A 24,728-nucleotide genomic window follows, 5' to 3' on the forward strand; every position below is an offset into this window, starting at 1 on the left:
GGAACCTATACACACAGTACCAACATATGCTGATAGGTGCGTGTACTGTTCAGGTGTTGACATTCCTTGTTCCAATAGCTGTTGTGTGTACAATGGTTGAGGGCTGCCTATGTAGGATTCACACAGTAGCCCACCTATACATTACAATTTACAGGCGGTCATGTGTGTGTGCAGGTGGAGAGGTGTGTCAGTCCGCAGGGGCCTACACTGTCAGAGTATGTGCTATACGTTCCCACTTTGCCAAGGCATAGGCATATTGGGCACGCCTCCGTCTGCCTACTGGGGCTGACACAGGGTGTTCGTGGCCTGAATCCCTCTGTGCCTGTGATGGCCTTGGCATTTGCGGTGGGCTATGAGGGCCTTCACCATTTGTCCCTGCTGCAGCTGTTTCCACAGGATCATATTATGTAACATGGCACATAGTATGAAAATGTGGGCACACGTGCCTGGAGAGTATTGCAAGGCTCCACCAGATATGTCCAAGCAACGGAACCGTGATTTCAGCATCCCAAACACACGCTCTATGATGATTCTGGTTTGTGCGTGTGCCTCATTATGGCGTTCCTGCATGGGTGTGTGTGCATTTCTGATGGGAGTCATCATCCACGGCTCAAGTGCATAGCCAGCATCCCCCACAAGGTGGCCATGTGGGATGCCCCCCATGACAAATACCTGATACAGCTGTGAGGCATGCCAGATATGGGAGTCATGGTAGCTTCCAGGGCTGCCAGCACACACATCCATGATAATGCCCTGGGCATTGACACAACCTGGCAGTTGATGGAGTGGAATCCCTTGCGGTTTATGTAGCGCCTACCCTGCTCACCGGGTGCTGACTTGATATGTATGTGCGTGCAGTCTATCGCACCCAGTACCTCCGGGTAGTGTGCCACATGGTGGAAGTGACGCATATTGCTGGCCAACTCCTCCTGCATTCGGGGAAATATATATGCTCATTGGCATGTGGTAACATGGCATCCAGGAACTGGTGTAGTACCCTGGATGCTGATGCCTGTGAAATCCCCATTATATCTCCAGTTGGCCTTTGAAAGGTACCTGTGGCTAGTATTCGCAAGCTTACACATACCTTCGTGTCCACTGAGATGGGTTCCCCTCTGTTGTTTCTGGATCTCAGGCATGGCCAGCACAGCTCAACTATTTGCTGTAAGATGTCCCCATCCACCCTGTAACGCTCTACTATCTCCAGATCATGTAGCCCCTGGTAGGTTACCCTTGGTCTGAACACTCTTCTCCTCCTCCCGGGCCTGCAGTGGTTGTCAGTATCCTCCTCCACAACACCATCAGTCTCTAACACATGGTGATGAATCACAGGTATGGCAGCTCCCAACATGTACATTTTAAAAGTTCCCGTATGTTTACACCTATGGTGCAGTGTTTGGGAATACACAGGTGTGTGTGTGTGGGGTGCTTTCACACTTTATACTATTGTGCTGTGAACATCGATGATGTCATAGGGTGTGTATGTATGATCGTAGCTACAGGGTATCTTATGTGTTTTACGACAGGAACTACTATTGTGGTGCCTTTGGTGTTGAATTACATTTGGCTGCCGTGGATTACCTCTTGCCCTTCCCTTTACATTTCTTCACGTTTCACCTACCATTTTCTGGCATGCGTCCAGCAGCCTGCTTTCATTTGTACTTTCCTAGACCTGGCTTATATTGCGTAATGTGTTCTATTGCCGGTCTACTGCAGGTTTACTTTGCTCTGCTATGACAGTTCTCCTTTCTTTGCAAACCGACACCTCCCCTATCCTGTTTTGCAGGTTTCTGCGAGCAGACTTTGCCCGCTGTGAGTTAATAGGTGTTAATTGCTCAGTTGTACTCCAATTACCCTACTGCGGCATTTCCTTATTTTCTTCCCCTGACCTTCCTGTTTGTGCTATGGTGCATGGCACGTGCATCCGCTTACCGGGTTTCGGGCACGTTTTCATCCCCGTACACATGCGCTTTCGGGCACCATATGTGCTCTCAGCTAAACGATGCTATACCTACCTCCCCACCCCTGTCCTGCGGCTTTGCTTAGCAACGGCCATGCCAGATTTGCATTGCTCCAATGTGCTTACAGTTACGGTGGCACACCCCACTGCTGATGTCATGTATACCTCTGAGCCACTCCTCGGTGTTGTAGCACTGCGCCGTATGGTACATCCTTAATCCGGCGGGACGTTTGCGATTCAGTATTACCTGCCTCATTTGCATGGCATTGACTACTAATTCATAGTTACCGCACCGAACATTGTCACAGACCCTTAGCAACCCTTGCAGCTTGGTTGTGGTGTACCATGCATTCCATTGAGTATTATGGTGAAATCCTGATTTGTATTACATTGCGATTTTATGACATTTGTATATATTTTCTTTGTGTTCCCGTTTGCGCACTCATGCCCTGCAGCTGTACTTTGAGTTGCTGTGGACATGACATTAAATGTTGTTTTGTAGGTGTTCTGCATCTTTTCTTATGCCATTGGCTGTATATTTAGCCATTGGCATATGTTAACTTTGTAATACTTGAGTCTGGTCCGCTTTCATAGCTCCGATGTTCTGTTTGGAAAAATGTAAACCGTGTTTTTTGGTTTACATTTCTGTGGGCTTAAGCTACGCCTGCACCATTTCATGTATCACTATGTACCTTCATTTGCATGGTGCGGCACTGCACATGGGGTGATTAACATACCTAAGCCGAGGGCTGCGCAGATCTGACGTACGCCGGTAGTGCACGTGGAATTGGATTGTACCTGAATCGCTCGGCGGCCATATTTGGCATTATACTGCCTACGCTACGCCTGCGCCTGGCGCAAGCTTCATGAATCCCGGGGCCTTTTCCACCTTAGAACCTGAATCTGGTACTGTAAGCTTTTACTCATTCCTCTTTCAAACCAGCAGCTGTGTGACAATTTTTCTGGTAGCCATTACCTCTGCCAGAAATATCTGAGATTTCAAGCCTTGTCCTCAAAACCCCCCATACTTGATTTTTCACAAGGATAGAGTTACATTACAAACCAATGCATCCTTTCTTCTTAAGGTGGTGTCAGAATCCATTATCGATCAGTCCATTAATTTGCCAGTATTCTTTCCTAAATATGCTAACAAGGGCAAATGCATGTTACATTTATTGGATGTCCACAGGCAATTATGTTTTACTTACATAGAACAAAAGACATCAGAAAAACTGACCAATTGTTTGTCTCATTTGCAGAAGTAAAACTGGGAAAGCCAATTGCCAAAGTAACTTTAGCCAAGTGGCTGAGTGACTGTATTTCATTTATTTGTAACAAATTGGGCATTACCTTACCAAAACCATTATGGGCCCATTCCACTAGATCCATGTCAACTTATTCAGTATTTCAGTCTAGAATGTCCACGGAATATATATGGGCAGCAACAACTTGGGCTACTCCCCATACCTTTGTTACTCATTACAAATTGGATGTGGTGTCCAGAGGTAGAGCATCATTTTGTTCAACTGTGATCAGGAATATCCTTCCTTGAGTCCACCTGGGATCTTAGGTAGCTGGGGACTCTGTCCCATCAGTTGAGGATAGAATGGAAATTGACAAGATCAGCTAAAGAAGTTATGTACTCACCATAATGTTCCATCTGCGTTGTCCATTTTCATTCTTCCTCAACTCCCCACCCACCAACCCCCATCCTTTGAAAACTCCTGGAAGAATAAGTGGTTAGAGGACATCACTGTCCTTTATGTTGAGCTCCGGAGTTACACTTCTTTCTGTTTAACTTCAAATATTCCCTTTCTAGTAAAATCTGCAAACAAGATCTGAGGTACATGGAGTTGTTGCATTATGGGTAAGGGAGAAACTTGAGAGGTTTTGGTTGCCACGAGCCATCAGTTGAGGAAGAATGAAAATGGACAACACAGATGGAACGTTATGGTGAGTACATAACTTCTTTTTTCAGATGCTAAGTGTTGTTCAAATGTATTTTGTGCAGTAATACAATCAGAGGCTTAATTTTCCTAATCCACACAAATACCTTGCATCTTTTTTTGCAGGATTTGACAACCCATGAGCATTCCGTGATAAGATTGCTAACATTACTTATATAGCAGATTACTATTATAATACCCTCCTCTCTAACATCTGCTTAATTTTTGGTTATAAAAACTAAGATTAGGTTCTACATTCAGGACTAAACATAACATTATAATAACTTTTGTTGCATCATTTGTCAACTTTGTGAAAGGGTGTAATTGCATTATAAACTACCTAACACTAATTGCAACCCATAACATAAATAAAAAAAAATGTTGACATTATTTTTATACATACTGCAATGGGTCTACTTCAAAACATTGAAATCTCATAACACTGAAACTCAAAACATTGAGACCATAACACTGAAAACCCAAAACATTGAAAACCCAGAACACTGAAAGTGTGCATCATAACATAGAAAACTAAAACTCACATGTAAATAACATCTCCTCCACCTATAACAACACCAAAGTAAGAAACACACTTTTTACTATGTTTCTGCAGGGGGGGCAAGTACCCCCCCCCCGTAAATTAAATACACAAACTCCTAGATTGCACTACAGTGGAAAAAAAGTTAATTTCCTAACCCCACTGTAACATGATCACCATACAGAATGTAAACATATGGATGTGTTGCTTTCATGGAAGTTAGGTTAGTGTTCTGAGAATTGAGTAGGGAAAAAAAATGTTTATTTTGCCAATCTGTACATGCTTTTAGGCCATACAGGTAAGTGATTTAGACATTATGTTTACATTTTGTATGGTGATCGCAATACAATGAGGTTAGGAAATTAACTTTTTTTCCACTGTAGTGCGATCTTGGAGTTGGTATATTTAATTTACAGGGTGAGGGCAGAGCCCCCCCTCATGCGGGTGCAGGGCGGCTTGCCCCCCTGCAGAAACTTAGTAAAAAGTGGTGGTGTTATAGGTGGAGGGATGTTATTTACATGTGCATTGTAGTTCTCAATCTTATGATGCAAAATTTCAGTGTTCTGAGTTTTCATTGTTTTGGGTTTTCAGTGTTTTGGATTTTTGATGTTATGGTCTCAGTGTTTGAAGTTATGGGAAAGAGTAGTGGAAGTTAAGAAGGGAGGTGATGATTAGTGATCAGCAGTATGGTTTCATGCCAGGAAAGAGCACTACAGATGCGATGTTTGCTCTGAGAGTATTGATGGAGAAATATAGAGAAGGTCAGAAGGAGTTGCATTGTGTCTTTGTGGACTTAGAGAAAGCATATGACAGGGTGCCTAGAGAGGAGTTGTGGTATTGTATGACAAAGTCAGGAGGGGCAGAGAAATATGTAAAAGTGGTACAGGATATGTGCGAGGGTAGTGTGACAGTGCTGATGTCTGAGGTGGGAGTGACGGATGCGTTTAAGGTGGAGGTGGGATTACATCAAGGATCAGCTCTGAGCTTTTTCTTATTTGCAATGGTGATGGACAGGTTGACAGATGAGATCAGACAGGAGTTCCCGTGGACTATGATGTTTGCAGATGACATTGCGATCTGTAGTGAGAGTAGGGACCAGGTTGAGGAGACCCTGGAGGGGGTGGAGATATGCTCTAGAGAGGAGAGGAATGAAGGTCAGCAGGAGAGGAATGAAGGTCAGCAGGACTAAGACAGAGAATGAGTGTGTGTGTGTGTGTGTGTGTGTGTGTGTGTGTGTGTGTGTGTGTGTGTGTGTGTGTGTGTGTGTGTGTGTGAATGAGGAGGAGGATAGAGGAGTGCTGAGTATGCAGGGAGTAGAGTTGATGAAATTGGATGAGTTTAAGTACTTGGGATCAACAGTTCAGAGTAATGGTGAGTGTGGAAGAGAGGTGAAGAAGAGAGTACAGGCAGAGGTGGAATGGGTGGAGGAGAGTGTCAGGAGTGATATGTGACAGATGGATACCAGTAAGAGTGAAAGGGAAAGTCTACAAGAGGGTAGTGAGACCAGCTGTGTTATATGGGTTGGAGACGGTGGCATTGATAAAAAGGTAGGAGTCAGAGCTGGACGTGGCAGAATTAAAGATGTTAAGATTTGCAGTGGGTGTGACGAGGATGGACAGGATTAGGAATCAGTATATTAGAGGGTCAGCTCAGGTTGGACGGTTTGGAGAGAGAGCCAGAGAGGTGAGATTGTGTTGGTTTGGACATGTGCTGAGGAGGGATGCTGGGTGTATTGGGAAAAGGATGCTAAGGATGGAGCTGCCAGGTAAGAGGAAAAGAGGAAGGCCTAAGATAAGGTTTATGGATGTGGTGAGAGAGGACATGCAGTTGGTTGGTGTGACAGAGCAAGTTGCAGAGGACAGGAAGAAATGGAAACAGATGATCCGCTGTGGCGACCCCTAACAGGAACAGCTGAAAGAGAAGAGGAGGTCTCAGTGTTTTGAGTTTCAATGTTTTGAAGTAGACCCACTGCAACATATTCTGTTTATGATTTCTCTAGTACACTTTCAAGCAAGAGTCAAACTGTCTCTAACGGAACAAAGATTCTGGATGATGATTAGTTATTGCCACGACAAACCAGTTATAGTCTCCCAAAGCATCCACCATCTATTTCAGAGCTTCTTTCCATTTCATATTACTGCCCTGCCTGTATCTAGCTTTCATATTATCTCACCTCTTGAATTCAATGCTGAGACTCAGATTATAGTTTCAGAATGGCCAAAATTCTTTGCCCCTGAACTTGAAATAACTTTAAAGATTACAGTCCTGTTCTTATTTGTTAAGCTTCTCGCAAACTTGGTATTTCACATTAGTCTCATGCATTCACTTAGTAAACATATTAACACTTATTTTCAGTACAGAACTGTTTCCCCAATTAATTGAACTAAGAAATTCCTCTGTCTGTTCAGACAGGTAGGTGAAGACAAGAGTTTGTTTTTTGTGGAATGTCCCCCTTGACTATTAACAGTAGTGCAGATACAATGATTGGTTTAGAATATTAAGTCTCAAAGGAGAAGCACGCCTGTACAGCTAAAGCTTTATATTTGATGTGCTGTACACTAAAAGCATGCACACTACTTTGTATAGAGAAAAAAACTGTACTTAAATTTGAAGTCATTGAGTTCTCGGTACCTTATATATCCAGTTCTTTAAAAGTCAGGCACACGGCTTTGGTAGAAGATCTTTCAGGTAATACATTCATTTTCTTAGGTCAGCCTTCACTGACAGATTCTTAAATTCCTGAACAGAACCTTTTTGGATTATTTCCTTTCTGATTTGGTACAAAATGCTGCTTTACGCCTTTCTCGCGTCCTTTTCTTAAAGATTGGGAAAATTACCTTTTTCTTTTTTAGTTGCCCTGATATGGTATTAGAGTCTTCCTCTTCAGAATTTAACATCAGGAGCACACACTCACCTCCCCCTTGTGGAGCAGTGGATAGAGTTTAGCCACTGCATCTTCAGGAGCATGACATAAGACCGGTCCCACAAGAAGGTTCAGTCTGAAGCAACCTGCTTCAGCCAGATAAAGTGGTTTAAATGTAAAAGTCCCACTTCTTCACAGCTTTATTGCAATATGAAAGGCTGCTCTCTTATGACTTTTTCAGCTGAATAATTATGACTATACCACACATTTTTTTTCTACCACTTGTATTTCTTTTCTAAGAGCCCACAGTTTTGACAAAACTCTGTCTTTAAGTTTGGGAGCATTATGGGCTTTCTCAATTTCTTTTTTTCCTCGCCTTTCAGCAGACTAGTCTATTCCATCAAATATTTTCCGTGAACTCCACATAATTTACCCTCTAGGCCTTTTAAGAATGTCTGTGAAGCAAATAGTTTTGCACCTCCTTCCATGATCTACATCCAGAGCTTTAGTGACTTGCTTCCAAGGTGGCTATCATTTGTTTCACCTCTTTCATGCTCCCCTTCAAATCCACTATCTGGTCAGAATGAAAACTCAAGGCTGCATCCTCTTTTTCCATTAATGTTCAAAATGTACACTGCCTCAGTGGCACATTGGTTTTGTGCCTGCACAAACCCACACCGGCGGCTTTCCACAGCTCAGAATTCCCTCTTCTGACTCCCTGGGATAAGGAGGCAATTTAAAATTCGAACATCTACTGTTACAGGTAAGTAAGACTTGTGCAACTCTACTTTTTACACAACTGTTTAGTTATAGTCTAATAAATAATAATTCTGTGCAGTTTTGAAATTATTGACTCAAATCCTTCTACCCTACTGCTCATCATCCTTTTTAGTCAGCAAATTTTCAGTACTGGCTTTAAGACAGCACTTCTTGGTCCAGGAGTCAACCTGCCTTGTAGTAGCTCCAAACTACTAGAATCATATCTTTTTCTCTTTTTTTTTTTTGGTTTGTTGTCATCATATAAGCAGACATAAAGCACAGAACTACCAGAGCCTCAGAAACATCATTTATATTGACAGTTTGAATCTTGTAGCACAAAAATTAAAGGTTTCATCTTGAATGGAGAGAGAACTATGCTCAAATCTCTTCCCATGATCCCTGCATTGACAGAATGTGTGGCCATATTATGTTTGGCCCTATACCATCCTGACCGTTTAGCTTTCCAAACACAGTGATGGCCCTTTTTCATTTTCCATTCTAACATTAGCATCCCATATCATCATGGAGATTATCCCTTTCCTGTGAGATTACATCTTGTGTCCAGAGTGTATGGGAAAAGTCAGGTGCTGCTTGATTATTATTTGTGGTAGGCTACATTTTAATTTATTGTGTACTTCATGTGTTTAGAATGTGCAATGCACATAGTGCTGAGCATGTTGTGCCATCTGCATATCAGTGATTGCTTTGCCTATGTATCTTACCATCATGTAGACCAGCTTCCATATTCATACTGCAAATGCAAGCCTCCTGATTTCCTCCAGAAGATGCTTCTGCAGTGAAGCATCCCCTCCTTCTTCACCTTATAAGAAATGAGGTAACCTCCAGTTGCTTACTTCTACCTCTTTTGGTTAATTACCTTAGGTATGCTACTCAAACCCAAGTCTCCTGCATTGTGGGCATGACTCTGGTTCATAGGTAGGTACTAGGCTATCTGCCCGAGGGCATTTATAAGCCTAGCCAGAGTGTGTCGGCTTTTGCCGCCCCATTGATTAATTAACTGAGCCTCTGTCAAGCGGAGCCAATGAAGTGGGTTCCCAGGGGTGTATTTTCTGTTACCCATCCACTCGTCAAGGTTTCTCTTGAAGAGCGTTAGTGAGGGGATCTGCCTAATGTATATAGGAATTTTGTTCCAAAGCATGGGGAGTCTCTGTGACAGGAATCTATCTCTCCAGCATGTTCTGTTTATTGTTGTGGTGAGGTTTATCTCACTAGAGCGCATGGCTTGCAGTGACTTGGATTTCTTTAGGTGGAGCATGTCCATCAATTCTGAGTTGGACATGGCTTTGTAAGCCAGGCAGAGATCACCTCTGAGTAAGCAATATGCCACTGAGTACAGCCGGAGTTTTTTCAGTCGGTCTGCATAGGACATATGTTTGAGGCCAGTAATACTCTTGGTGAGGTACTTTTGTGGTCTTTCCAGCTGTTGGAAGTGTCTTGTGAGGTACATCCCAAATGGGGCATTGTACTCTATGATGGGTCTGATGAGTGACGAGTAGAGGGGCACTATAACCTCTTTATTTCTAGATGCGAACCCTTTAGTAATTAGATGGGCCACATAGAAGGATTTCCTAACTACTTTGGCAGTATGATTCTGAAAGGAGAGATTACTATCTACCCGGGTCCCCAGATCTCTTGTTACCTCTTCTGTATTAAGGGGGCTGCCACCTATGTGGTAATTCGTGGGTGTTTTGTTTTTCCCAAATTGGATGACTATGCATTTTTTGGCATTTAGCTTGAGGCCATGACTTTGACACCAGGTGTCTGTCTCAGTAAGTTCTTTTTGGAGGATGTCCGTGTCAGCCGGAGAGTCAATTATGGTTCCCAGTTTGCAGTCATCGGTGAACTTGGTTAGCCATAGTCCTCCTGTGTTTGCCTATACTTCTGAGAAGTATATGCCAAACAGTAGGGGTCCCAGGACCAAGCCTTGCGGGACACCACTTGTGACTGGTTTAGAGTCGGACCTGGAGCCTGCTATTCTTAGCGCATGAGTTCTGTATGTAAGCCAGTTGGCAACCCATCTTGTGACATAGGGGTTTATGTTCAGGCTGGTGAGTTTTTCTATAATACTTGAGTGAACAATGGTGTCGAAATGCCTTGGCGAGGTCAAGGTAGGCTGTGTGAACCACCTTTCCCTCGTCTGTGGCCTTGGTGACTGTCTCAAAGAAGTCAACCAGGTTTAGTAGGCATGATCTGCCCTTAACAAAGCCGAACTGGGTTGGGTCAGGTGTTTGGAGGTTCCCAATGTCTTTGTTAATGAGTTCTGTGATGATGCGCTCCATACCCTTGCAGACCAGGCTAGTCAGGCTTATGGGGCAATAGTTAACCAGGGTCAGTTGTGGCCCCTCCTTTGTGGAGCGGAATAACCGTTGCTGTGCTCCATTCTATGAGCACGTAGCCTGTGGAGAGGCTGAGGTTGAACAGCGTGTTTAGGTGCGGGGTTAGTTCGTTGTGTAGTTCGTGCAAGATGCATCCTGGAATACCATCTAGCCCCATCTACGCTGTGTTTTTGTCTTTTGAAAGGGCTGTTTACACCTGTGCATCTGTGATTTCTGGGACAGTATACTTTTCTGGTATTGTTGTGGGCCCTTTTGGAGGTGAGAGGGGGGTGAAGTTTGCACTGAATCTATCTGCCAGGATGCTGGCAATATCAGTAGGTTCAGCTATTTTGCACTAGCTCAGAGCATATCTGCGAGTTGCCCCTTAGATTTTTGACATAGCTAAAGAAGGCTTTGTGGTTATCTTTTGAATCCTTGGCTATTTTTCTTTCAAAGTTAGCCTTGGATGATTTTATGAGGGACCTTACTTTCTTACTGATACTAATCAGGGATGTCTTTCCTTCTTGGGATTTGCTTTTTTTCTGAACTAGTTTCGTCCTTTTATTGTGTAGCCTGTTTATGGCAGGGGTCCACCAGACTGGTTTCCTTCTCCTATGGGAGTGAGTCTTGGTTTTGCTAGGGATGGCACGATCCATGCATCCTTGTAGGTGTTCATAGAGTGCATTTGTAAAGAATTCTGCATCTTGGGCAGCGTTATCCTTTAGCGTGGGGGCTGTGAAACTTAGCACCTCTGTCTTAAGTAAGGTGAAGTTTGCTTTAGAAAAGTTTTTTTACTGTGGTTTCCTTGGTTGAGTGTGGTGGTGAGGTGTGGACATCCAGAGTGATTAGTTTATGGTCTGATCTCACCAGTGACAGGTTGACCTCTGTTGCAGAACACCTGTCACCCATGTTGGTGATGACCAGGTCCAATATCTTTTCACCTCTGGTAGGGGAGTTTACCAGCTGATCCAGGGCGTTTGAGTTGATAAATTCCAGGAAGCGCTGAGCCAGGGAGTTTGTACTCAAGTAATTTTCCCAGTTAATGGTAGGGTAATTGAAATTGCCCAATATCAGGGTGTTCGGTAGGACCTTTATGTTTTCCAGTGTCTCCAGAAAGGCAGAGTGGTGGTCCTGGGTCATGGAGGATGATCTGTAGCAGGCCACAATTTGCATTGCAGATTTGCCCGATGTTAGTTGCACATGGATGATCTCAGAGGTATCATGCTTTGCCACTAACCTGGAGGTGTAGGTATCCTTGATGAATATGGATACATCCCCTCCTTTTGTGTTTCGGTCCATGTTCTGTGGCCGAAATGTGTGATATGAGTTGTAGCCCGGTAGTGCTGGAGTGCTCTCTGGAGCCTTGAACCAAGTTTCAGTTACTGCACAGATGTCGACGTTCTCCATACTGAGGAGTGCTTCGAGCGCATGCATTTTGAGATTTAAACTCCTGGCGTTGAGTAGCATAACCCTCATTTTTTTTATTTGTGCTGTTTTTGGAGGTGGGTTTGACTTTTGAGCCTTGCCTAAAAAAGGCACTATGGGGTCAGCAAGAGCCTTGGCCAGTATTCGAAAGCCTAGGCGTGACAGGTGCAAGCCATCTCTTGCAAAGCATTGCGGCTTGTCGAGCATGTCATCCAAGGCTGACACCAGAAGTTTAGCCAATTGTTGAAATTGATATTTTTTTTCTTTATACTGAGGTATCATTCTTGGTGAGGGCAGGATGCTACTCCGGGTCAGGGTCATAACCAGCCTGGGCTACATGATCAGAGAGTTCTTCCATGTCTTTTTTCATGTAGTCCAGGGAGGTACGTCTCAGGTCATTTACACCAACATGAACAATGACAGAGTCATATTTGTACTTGTTCTGGAGTGACCTGAGTGCTTGTGTTATGTGGCAGATTCTGGCTTCCGACAGGCAGCTAACAGTAACCTTCTCCTTGTCCAGCCTAGTGATTGGGACGTCAGTGTGCTTGACTATAGAGTGACGTATTACTAGTGTCTTAGGTATGTTATTTCACCTTAAGGGCTGTGATTGTGCAGCACATTGATTTTGTGTTTTGTGTGTTGTCTGGTTTGTGACGGGAGGTGCAGGTTTTTTGGATGTCTGCTTTGGAGCTCTCTGATGCTTTTGCAGGTTTTTATTTAGAGCTTCCGAGTATGATTTAGTGTATTTATGTGTATTTTTGCCAGCTCTGGTTTAGTAGGTCTGTGTGAGGCTGGAGGTGTGGTGCAAGTGTTAACCTTCTCCTCATGACTGTCTGTTCCAGTCTTGGGTGGAGAGACCTTAGCCTCCAGTTTGGCTGTATAATTGCATCTCTCGCATATGTTAGTGTTTTGTGGTAGGAGGAGGGGGGTTGTCTGTGTACATGAGGCAGTTGTAACATTGCCTCAGGATGCCCAGGTTCATCAGCTGGACTGGAGAGTACACCTGAAGTTGCTCTTTGGTCATGCCTGAATAGTAGGGTGAGCTGCTTAGTCGCTTGGTTAGTGAGGGGTGGATAAAGAGCCTTGCCCTGCTGGGCAATCAAGTGTCGGGGTATAATTAGTGCTTGCTATTAGGTCTGAGCAAGTGCTGGACTGTAGGATGCATTTTGAGTGCTTAGGTTGAGAGTTAGACTACTTTCAAGGGAAAAACTGAAGAGGAGACTTAGTGGAGCCGGGAATAATTTAACCGTAGCTAACCAGTGCTGCCCGACGCGCAAAGCCGTGCAAATGCGGTTTTTAAACTACTAACTTCTGGGCTGGAACCACTGCTCCAGGGACAGATGGCTGGCTTGTCTGCTGTTGGAAACGGCTCAGTTCCATTGTCTTTGTCATCCTGTAGCTAACTACCCTTTGACACTGCTATTAAGGGTAATTTCTTGGGGGTGTGTGGAGATGACTTTCATTGCTTGCCAGAGAACTATCATCTCTGCATACTTTTTTGTGACTTTTTTGCTGCATTTGTCTGCCAATCACAGTAGATCCTCTCTCAGTCAGTCTGTTTTTTTTCCCCACTAGGTAGGCAACAGCTGACTGAGAGGGGTCGTCATCCAGGCAGCCAGCTTTTTTTTTTTTTTTTTTTTTTTTTTTTTTTTTTTACAGTTTATCCCACATCACTACCACATGCCCTTGGGGTCACACCTAGGGAGGGATATGCAGTGGGCTGCTACGAGGGACATCCCTTCACTTCCATAAGAGGAGAAGCAGCCCTGCCTCTCCCCTCTACAGAATGAATAGTGGTCTCACTGATCGGCAGAAGGGAGAATATACTGCCCTTTGTGCCTCCAACCACATGCAACCCCCCCCCCCCCCGGAGAGTTGAGTGGGTCATACCCCTTCACTCCTCCCCCTTCCTGCCTGACTTCTGTAGTATTGTGGATACTAATTGATGCCTAGTCACCTGGTCTCAGTCAGGGCTCTGTCCTTCTGTGCTTGGAACTGTCTCCAATTCAAATCTGCGAGCTACAGGATTGTGCCTTCTGAACCCCTAGCTATTATGTGGTTTGACTGGCATTTCTTTATTTCTGGGGCTGTGGACATTGCTTGGGGAATTTTTACCAGTTGTATGGTCACTACAAAGCACCCTTTGAAGTAAGATGTAACAGGTGAGTGAGTGCATATGTCATCTGATAATTGAGAGAAACCTTTACAGTCAATATTGTTTTACCTTGATTATTACCTCCTTTTGATTTGGGTAATGCCCCCAGCTGGAGCATCAGTGAGTATGTTTATCATATTATGTCTTTCCCTCCTTGAAGATGGAAATGTATCCTTTTCCTGGGAGGGTAGGAACTATGTATTGTGAGGCCAGGAGTTCTGTCCATTCTGTGGCACAGACACAACATGCTAGCATGAGTTCAAGTGATAACTTGCTGTAAGAATGCTCTACAGCATGAGGGAGAATCCAAGCTTTTGCACTTAATGTAGGGGCCCCTTTTGTGAAACAATTGATGATATCTCCATTCATGCATATTTTTATATTAAAGAAAAAAGATCACTGAAGCTGTAGACATGCCTGTCCCCACTCACTTACTGAGCAATGAAGCTACCAATTTTTTTTTGGTGAACAGAACTCTATATCATGAAGATTCAGTGCACCTAGACTAGATATTTGAAAACACAGTCCTACGAATGTTTCCTAACTGAGAGGGAGATCGGAAGGTGCTGTACTTATAGCCTTACCTAACAGTTTGACACCACAATAACTAGTTGAATAGGTCAAGCTTGCATGTCTTATCATAGTCTCATCTTGTCAAGATAGCCAGTCTAATAAATACCAAAACCTTCATTATTCATTTTAAGCTACCAAGCAGTCTGGCTTTTTTTATAAAGTGAAGCTTTTTACATTTATTTAATGGACATGAATTTCAGTCTGTTCAGTATTTTGTCATGTAGATTTTAGAAGCATATAAATGAAGATACACACCCAGTGCTGTAGAGGCTGATCGTGTTAGATATATGACTAGTCAAATTATTACTCTCATAATTCAATGGAAACATGCAATATGCCATTTTCCTTGCTTGCATGTTACATTGACTACAAAAATGTGCCTTCTGCTTCCAATTTATAGACCTACAACACCAGCTTTGTGCTACTGGATGAAAGGTGTACCAGTTAAACTTACAGCACTAGTTTTGAAAGTAAATATGTATAATTGACTATAAAAAAAAGGCTTGTTTAAATGCTAGGACAGCTGTAATGTGTATTTTTTTACATTTACATATATTTAAAAAAACATGAAAAGAAAAGTATATGGTAGATTCATTAACTTCACAAAGATTGCCTTCTGTTTCATTTTAATGTATTGTCAGCTTTGGGGTCCCAATTTAATAATAATAACAACTAAGCTAAATTGGACAGTTGTACAAATATACTAAACAGCTTCAGGATATATGTAGGATGGTGTTCTTAATATTTTATACAATCTCCAAAATATCACTTCTTTGTAACATCAGAGACCAAAAGTTGAGCACTTTAGCTAGTCATTCATTGTCATATGTTATTTATGAAATCTTAGTAAGTAGCACCCTGTGTTGTATTTTATTAATTGATGTAAAATGGTTTTTCACCACTGTAACTAAAAAAAATAAATTTTTAAACAAATATGAACTGTTGAAGTTTATTAATCATTTGAGGGTTAACAGTGTAGGATAATAATTGTTTTTGAAATAAACAAAGTACTGGGGTAACCCGTGGTTTCTTCCACACTGTCTAATGTATTTAGCAGGTAAATGCAGAATGAATGAATAAATGGATGACTGAGTAAAAAAAAAATGATAAAATGACACATTTTTGTAGGCACTGAGTAGTGCGCTAGTAAAAGTGCTGAACACACAGAAGGTAAAAGACTGGCTTATGGGCATCCATGATACACTTCAGACTGGGAATGTAGTTGCCATTGTAATCCATACTTAAGATCATCATCTTCTTTCGGCTGTTTCCATTAGGGATCACCACAGCGGATCACCTGTTTCCATTTCTTCCTGTCCTTTGCATCTTGCTCTGTCACACCAACCACATGCATGTCCTCTCTCACCACATCCATAAACCTTATCTTAGGCCTTCTTCTTTTCCTCTTACCTGGTAGCTTCATCCTTAGCATCGTTTTCCCAGTATACTCAGCATCCCCCCTCAGCACATGTCCAAATCAACATAATCTTGCCTTTCTGGCTTTGTCTCCAAACCTTCCAACCTGGGCTGACCCTCTAATATACTTATTCCTAATCCTGTCCACCCTTGTCACACCCAGTGCAAATCTTAACATCTTTAACTCTGCCACATCCAGCTCAAACTCCTGCCTTTTTGTCAGTGCCACTGTCTCCAACCCATATAACATAGCTGGTCTCATTACCCTCTTGTAGACCTTCCCTTTCACTCTTACAGGTACTCGCTGTCACAAATCACTCCTGACACTCTTCTCCACCCACTCCATCCTGCTTGTACTCTCTTCTTCACCTCTCTTCCACACTCACCGTTACTCTGAACTATTGACCCCAAGTATTTAACCTCATCCACCTTCGCCACCTCTACTTCTTGCATCCTCACCATTCCTCTATCCTCCCTCTCATTCACACACATATATTCTGTCTTAGTCCTGCTGACCTTCATTCCTCTTCTCTCTAGAGCATATCTCCATCTCTCCAGGGTCTCCTCCTCCTGTTCCCTACTCTCACTACAAATCACAATATCATCTGCAAACATCATAGTCCACAGGGACTCCTGTCTGATCTCATCTGTCAACCTGTCCATCACCATTGCAAATAAGAAAGGGCTCAGAGCTGATCCTTGATGTGACCCCACCTCCACCTTAAACGCATCCATCACTCCCACCGCAGACCTCACCACTGTAACACTACCCTCGTACATATCCTGTACCACTCTTACATACTTCTCTGAAACTCCTGCCTTCCTCATACAATACCACAACTCCTCTCTAGGCACCCTGTCATATGCTTTCTCTAAGTCTACAAAAACACAATGACATTCTCTGTACTTCTCCATCAACACTCTCAGAGCAAGCATCGCATCTGTAGTGCTCTTTCCCAGCATGAAACCATACTGCTGATCATTAATCATCACGTCCCTTCTTAACCTAGCTTCCACTACTCTTTCCCATAACTTCATGCTGTGACTGATTAATTTAATTTAATCCCTCTGTAGTTACTACAGCTCTGTACATCACCCTTATTCTTAAAAATCGTTACCAAAACACTTTTTTCCATTCCTCAGCCATCCTCTCACTTTCCAAGATTTCATTAAACAATCTGGTTAAAAACTCCACTGCCATTTCACCTAAACACTTCCATGCTTCCACAGGTATGTCATCTGGACCAACAGCCTTTCCATTCTTCATTATCTTCATAGCTATCCTTACTCCCTCCTTGCTAATCCATTGTACTTCATGATTCACTATCCCTACATCATCCAACCTTCCACTCCCTCTCATTCTCTTCATTCATCAACCCCTCAAAGTACTCTTTCCATCTCCTCAACACACACTCCTCGCTTGTGAGTATGTTTCCCTCATTATCCTTTATCACCTTTACCTGCTGCACATCTTTCCTAGCTTGGTCCCTCTGTCTAGCCAATCGGTACAGGTCATTTTCTCCCTCCTTAGTGTCCAACCTTTCATACAACTCTTCATATGCCTTATCCTTAGTCTTCACCACCTCTCTCTTTGCTATGCACTTCATCTCCTTATACTCCTGTCTACTTTTTTCATCACTCTTGACAGTCCCACTTCTTCTTTGCCAATCTCTTTGTCTATATACTCTCCTGTACTTCCTCATTCCACCACCATGTCTCCTTGTCATTCTTCCTCTGTCCAGATGTGATACCAAGCACCTTTCTAGCCGTCTCCCTTACTAGCTCTGCTGTAGTTACCCAGCTGTTTGGCAACTCTTCACTGCCACCCAGTGCCTGTCTTAACTCATCCCTGAACTCCACCTCACAATTACCCTTTTTCAAATTCTACCATTTGATCCTTGGTGCTGCCCTCACACTCCTCCTCTTCTTCTTGATCACCAACGTCATCCTACAAACCACCATCCTATGCTGCCTAACTACACTTTCTCCAGCCATCACTTTACAGTCTCCAATCACCTTCAAACTGGCCCACCTACATAAGATATAATCCACCTGTGTGCATCTTCCTCCACTCTTGTATGCCACCCTATGCTCCTTCCTCTTGTTAAAATACGTATTCACCACAGCCATGTCCATCCTTTATGCAAAATCCACTACCATCTGACCTTCTGCATTCCTTTGTTTAACACCATACCTGCCCATCACTTCCTCATCCCCTCTGTTCCCTTCACCAACATGACCATTGAAATCTGCTCCAATCACCACTCTCTCACCCTTTGGTACAGTCATCACCACTTCATCCAATTCACTCCAAAATTTTTCTTTCTCATCCATTGCACACCCAACTTGTGGAGCATATGCACTAACAACATTCATCATTACACCATCAATTTCCAGCTTCGTAAACGTCACTCTATCCGACACTCTTTTCACCTCCAAAACACTCTTAGCATACTGTTCCTTCAGAATAACTCCTACGTCATTTCTCCTCCCATCCACACCATGATAAAACAATTTGAACCCACCTCCGATACACCTAGCCTTACTCCCCTTCCATCTGGTTTCTTGCACACACAATACTGTCTATCATATCAGCTAGCTCTCTCTCCCTATACCAGTCATACTGCCAACATTCAAAGTTCCGACCCTCACTACCACAGTCCTAGTCTTTCTCCTCTCTTCCTGCCTTCGGCCTCTTCTCTTCCTTCGGCCAACAGTAGCTCAATTTCCGCCAGCACTCTGTTGGCTAACAGTACTAGTGGCGGTCGTTGTTAACCCGGGCCTCGACTGATCCGGTATGGAAATATTTACTGGTGTCTGCATGAAATGATTTGGCGAAGTTTTACGCCGGATGCCCTTCCTGATGCAACCCTCCCCATTTATCCGGGCTTGGGACCAGCACAAAGAAATGCACTGGCTTGTGCATCCCATACTTAAGATAATGATTAGTAATTAGGAAATAGTAAAGTTTCCTAGTTATCAGATTCAGTTAAGAATAATAAGTAAATAGCTTGATTTGCTCTTGTGATTGGATGTACTGTAGTGTTTTTAGAACGTTTAGAGACAAATGAACAGCAGATGACCAACTTTATAGGCTTTTGAAGAAACAAGAAAGTGGGATTTACATATTATATGATTATGAAATCTGCATATGTATTTTTTGTACTGTCGATTGTGATTGCATTTTACAGTGCAGGAAATGGTCTTGTATATACAAATCAGTGATTGTTGAGCACACTGTTGTGCAGCGTGGCTGATGTTGCAAATACTGTTGTACTGCTGGCTTGTCAGAGCTGAGCCTAGATTAACATTTGAAACACAAACTTGGTCTAGACTATGATCCGGCTTGCTAAAGGAATAGCTTTGGAGAGTTAAGATTCAACAGCCAAGAGCAGTCTCTATCTTTGTCACTGGTGAGGAAGGCTAGCACAGTTATTATTGTTCTCTGGAGGTCAGGGAAATAATACTTGCAAGCTAAAAAAAATAAATAAATAAAAAGGTGAGTGGACACAGCTCACACTTTTGGGATTATGTTGTAATCTTATTGATATTGGCATACGCTTTTGCTGAGGTGTTTATAAGGCACATATAACAGAAACCCTTATTAACAATTATATAATGAATGCATGTGGCCTTCTTACCATTACCTTTGATTACCTGCAAAAAATATAATAGCCCTATGACCACAAATGTCTGAAAATGACAAGTTTGCCACTTTGGTGATTAGCAGGGAGAGTGACAAATAGTAATACTGAGTGTTTTAATGTACTGCTGCTGCAGCAAAATTGAATAGAGCACACCCCATATGGAGCAGCATACATACATCTCTATAGCAGAGAATGTTGGTGGGGGGAAGCGGAGCCTTTTCTCTGTCTCCGAACTGCAGTATCTCCTTGCATTACAAACCAAATTGTTTTTCCACAAAAAAAAAAATTAATTTGATCTGTAGTCATAAGAGCTCCTATCACAAGCAAGACCTTTTTGTATAATGTTTTCATTGTTGCGGTCAAGTAAGCAAATGTTGTTCTTTATAGGTCATCTCCTGGAGCTCCTGCCAGAATTATTTCTGAATCAGATTTAGTACCTGTTCTCTTAAATCCTCATTGGGGAATGCTTATTATATGGAAAACAAAATGATGTATTACATATTATCCAGAACCTTAGTGTTTCTGGAGCTTTGCTACAGAATTTACATTTTTGCCTCTTCAGTCATGCTGGGCTTTATTGGGACTTTTAAAACCGAAGTGTGACTTGTTGATTTGTTTAAATAGTCCCATTTGATGCATTAAGGTGTAATATTGACAGGGCCTGGAAGATGTTTCTGCAAACTGACCAAAGCTGGAGCTTTTCTCCCCAGCCTCTGTTGAAAATGGGCTTTACACCGTTGAGCTTTCTAGGTGAACACACATAATCAATTAATTAAACAAACCCGTCAATCTAAACGGCGCACCACAGTTTATTTTTTCTGTATCATAGGTGCAAAACTTTGGGGATCTTGTTCCTCTCTTAACCAAAACAATTATTTCACTTTCTGTTCTCAGCTAAAATCTTCTGTCAAAATAAAGTTAAATGTGCATGCATTCTGTGAGGCGCATAACCTAATGATCTCTGTGTCAGTCTCAAGTTTTCTTTGTCTTAACATTTTCATTTCTGTCTCCCAGTTATATTATACAGTATGTCCTTTATATCCTGCTGCTTGCATATCTTGATATCAAGCAATATACATGTGTGATTTTGCTACTGTATGTTATTTGCTTTGTTGGTGTACATAATGCATATACAAACATTTTGATATTGTGTTATCGCTTTCCATCACTGTATGCTTTTCAACATTTAGGGTTGCCAGCTTTTCAAATGGCCAAAGTGGGACATTTTTGGTACAAACATCAGATTTTACAGGCCGATACATACCCACGTCCTGGCGGCCAGTACAAAGTGTAGAACTTAACGTTTTTGCCTAAATAAAAGCTTATTCTTGTAGCATTTTAGCTGCCTATTCTGTTTCTTATAACATTTAGGTATTTCAGATACAGAATAGCTGTTTTATGCAACTATTACATAAAATATAGGACATAATGTTGTCCTAAAATCTCAGGACATTTGCCATTTGTACAATTTTTTGTCAGGACACAACTGCCCAAAAGAGGGACTGACCCCCGTCCCCGCAAAGTGGGACAGGTGGTAACCCTATCAACATTGCACATTATTTTGCCCCGCCCCCCTCCCCTTGAAAGTGGTAATTTCTGATCAGGTTTTACGTTAACAAATTCATATGAATAAATACATAGTTTGTTTACAGAAATAATGTAAGCGCACTTTCTATTACACTTTCAAATTAATTTTAATGCAGTTTGCTGCCTGTCCCTTCCTGTTTGTTTTGTGAGAGTTGTATGTTTTCCTTAAGAAAATGCAATAAATACGCGTATTTTTGGCAAGCAGCCACGTATGCGAGTGGAGCTGGTGCCATTATAGTATGCTACCGTTTCATGTTTCACTTTGTGGATTAAAGGTTCTAACTCTCACAATGTGTTAAGTGAGTACTCACAAGCAGCCTTTTAAACTGTTACTGTATTATTCTCCTGCCACAGTGAGGAGTCGCACGGATGATTAAACAGATGTGCAGTGTGTAGGATATTGCACCAAAGTTTTGATCGTTTTAAACGTTAGCATGCAGCGCAGATCATTGTAGCTAATTCCAACTTTAATCCTTTAAAAATGTGTTTATTTGTAACTAGTGTAAAAATCAAGCGTTAAGGATGCGTGGAGTGTAACTGTTAACCCTATTTGTCTCACTCGCACACTTTGCACCGCTCAGCTGGACTGACTGACGTAAAAAGATTTGAGCTAGGTAAATGCCGAATGACGTAGTCAAGTTTAAGGAAGTGCAACCCCTTTACTATTGTGATAGCCTTCCCAGTTTGGCGCTAGATAATCAGAACATTTAAGGAAGTATTACGTAAACTTTTTCCTTTCAAGTTGAATGTTCATGTTGTTAACATTTTTTTAAAAATGTTGACCTGTTTCATAAGAATGAAAGTAAAATGTCATTTGAGTTTATTTGAAGAAACGTGTTGAAGGAAATAACATTTTATGAAAGTGTTCACTGCTATTAACGTTTAGCAGTGGTCCATCTGATTCACCGTCTGTGTTTCGCTGTATTACTAAATCTAATTCTGGGAAGATGGATTCAGTTATTACTAAAATTGTGTAAAAGTGAAGTTTTACTCGTATTTTGATTACAAACTTTTTGAGTCTTTAATCACGTCTGATCTAGTCCTTGGTTTTGGTAGACTACCTTAAGAAAGGTTGGAATGTTGCCAGCCATGAAAGCAGTACATTTCAAAAAGGAGTAGGTACTGCACCTTTTCATTCGATTTCAATCCAAAGTCATGTGGATTCCCTACTGGTTTTAAGTAAATGACATAAGCATAGTTCCTGGACTGCCTTAAAAGAATGTGACTTTTTTGTTACATTGTAGCGGAAAGAATGTCGGAAAGGGCCGATGATGACGTCAGAGGGGAGCAGCGCAGAACAGCCTGGCAGCAACAGCAACTACAGCAGAGAGAAGATTCGGTAGCAGCAATGGCGACTGTAGGGGAGCGCCGATCACTGCCCAGTCCACAGGCGATGGTGGGACAGCCGTGGAGTTGTTGGGTGGACGCCATGAAACAGCACGGGAATGATGGTAAATACCTGGCGGCATGCCTTAAGTATACACCGGCTTGCTTAGTTCTCAACTTGTCGATACTGACTGCAAGTAGTTTTTTAAATACAGCAGTCACCAATACAAGCAAGTGCAACTCTGTCCAACTAGCTGATCTGTTCAGTTGCCTTTTTATCTTTTAGGCTTGGAATTAGATGAAAGTTGCAAGGAGTGTGGGAAAAATCGTGAAGTGATGAGGCTTTATAAAGAAGGTGAGTGGAATTAATTTGAATACGTGTTTGTCAAGTAATCTGAACGTCTTGCTCAGTGGTTATAAACTGCCCTGGTGTAGGTGGAAGGCTGGTGACATGGGGCCCTGTCAGTTTGTGAACTATATTATTGTTTAGGAAAGTTGTAACAGTTGCAGAAACATCTGGTCAGTTTTGCAGCTCGGGCCTTGTATTTACTTCTTAAGTTGTGTGAAGTTGAGGAAACATGTTGCCTAGTGTTGTGTTTACTCCCAAGGTTCAAGAAGGAAGTGGACCCAGCTGTACTACAATAGTTCAAGTCGTTATGCATGCAGTATGTGCTTTCTTTTAATTGATGCAGTGTTTGGAGTACTCCTCTTTATTGTTTGAAAGTTATTGATAGGTGCCACTTGCCTAAAAAGTATGTTTTTTAATTGCAGTAATGGTTTGACTTCATATCTCTGCAGCAGGTAATTCTTGCATCATGATATTGTACAGATTATATGTAATTGTAGTATGAGAACATTGTAGTATGAGAACTTGTTGATCACAGGTGTAGTCCTGTCCTGGGAAACCAACCAACCAACCAAAAAAAAAAAAAATCCAGGTGTTAACTGTGGCTGAAAACAGTGTTGCTAACAAGAAAGCCCATGTTCATGTACTTTAAAACATAAGCCATGTTTTTAATTGGGGTGGGGGGCAAAAACACCCACCATCATCATCATCATCACCACTTCTTAAAGTGAACACACTTCAGTCAAGTCACAAGTATATGAGAACAATTTAGTTAAGTGAAGCCGACAAGAGAGTGCTTTAAGATGATTCGTATTCATAGTGTTTGTCTCTGTCAAAAAATGTCTAACCATACTTTCCCTCTCAGATTGTTTTATGTAATGTGACAACATTATTTAACTTGGTTATTTTTGTTTTATGTAATGTGACAGCATTATTTAACTTGGTTAATTTCTAAGATGACATGAGATTTTTATTGTTTGTCCAATATGATACATAAACCATAACATTGTTTTGCTGCTTAGTAAGTAGGGCAGTTGTGGTAAACAATCTTGTTCTATTGGCAAATGAATGTGGAAGACTGCAACAGATTTTATGTTTTTGCTAACCATTGGGTATTTTTTATTAGATGCCAGTGAGACAGCAACTTTTATTTCTTAGTTTCATATAATCTTTGACACTTTGGCCTTTTATCTTCTGTGTGTGTGTTTGCAACACATTTAGTATTCATTTTTCATATGTGCCCCTGTAGCATCTGTAGCCTGACTGTGTATCATGCATTATATACATCTTTTATATTTGAGAAGTTAATTTTTTAGATGCACTTCAGTCTCTTGTCGTGTGCACACTTGCATTACTTTTCAAGGCAGAATATGCAGAGTACTCTTACCACCTTCTCTTCGCATTTTGCAACAAAAGTTTTTAATTGCTTTGGTTTCATGGCAGAACACTTTTTGATACTGAAATTCATCTGTCACCATTTAATTTTTTTCTGAGTCTGTCATAAAGACTCTTCTTTGCTTGTTATTTTGTAGTGGCACACAGTATCTTTGTATGTTTGTGCACATCAGTCCATTGCAGAAGAGACTTGCAAAGAGTTAGAAAGTTTGGTGAGGTGCTTTACTTCTGGTAGTCCCGCGTACTGGTAGTCCTGCATAGTTTTGCATGAGAGCTGATACAGTCCTGTTCAACAGAAAAGGTTCAGTTTAACCATTGTGTTGTCATTAGTAGCAAAGATAATAAAACACTTGTGAAAAATTTAGTGCATTGGCCAAAATTTAGTAATTACAAGGCAGCATGTATTGGGTCTGAGTTTGTGTTGACCTTACTAGATGACCAGCCACTTGAATG

General features: G+C 42.0%; 1 protein-coding gene across 3 annotated transcripts in view; it reads left to right on the forward strand.

Moving 5' to 3' along the window:
* ATXN7 (ataxin 7) overlaps positions 1-24,728 on the forward strand; it is a 1,461,623-nt gene that overhangs the window by 514,986 nt on the left and 921,909 nt on the right. For 2 of the 3 annotated variants that reach the window (XM_044077985.1, XM_044077986.1), the window contains exons 5-6: positions 22,453-22,659; positions 22,821-22,889. In XM_044077985.1, coding sequence (XP_043933920.1) covers positions 22,453-22,659; positions 22,821-22,889 — 276 coding nt within the window. Of the gene's footprint in view, positions 1-21,909; positions 22,328-22,452; positions 22,660-22,820; positions 22,890-24,728 lie in introns of those variants that run through there. The other variant, XM_044077987.1, reaches the window with a different exon arrangement.

This window comes from Protopterus annectens, chromosome 7.part0, assembly GCF_019279795.1.
Source record: "Protopterus annectens isolate FY-2018-M chromosome 7.part0, PAN1.0, whole genome shotgun sequence".
NCBI classification, from domain to species: Eukaryota; Metazoa; Chordata; order Ceratodontiformes; family Protopteridae; genus Protopterus; species Protopterus annectens.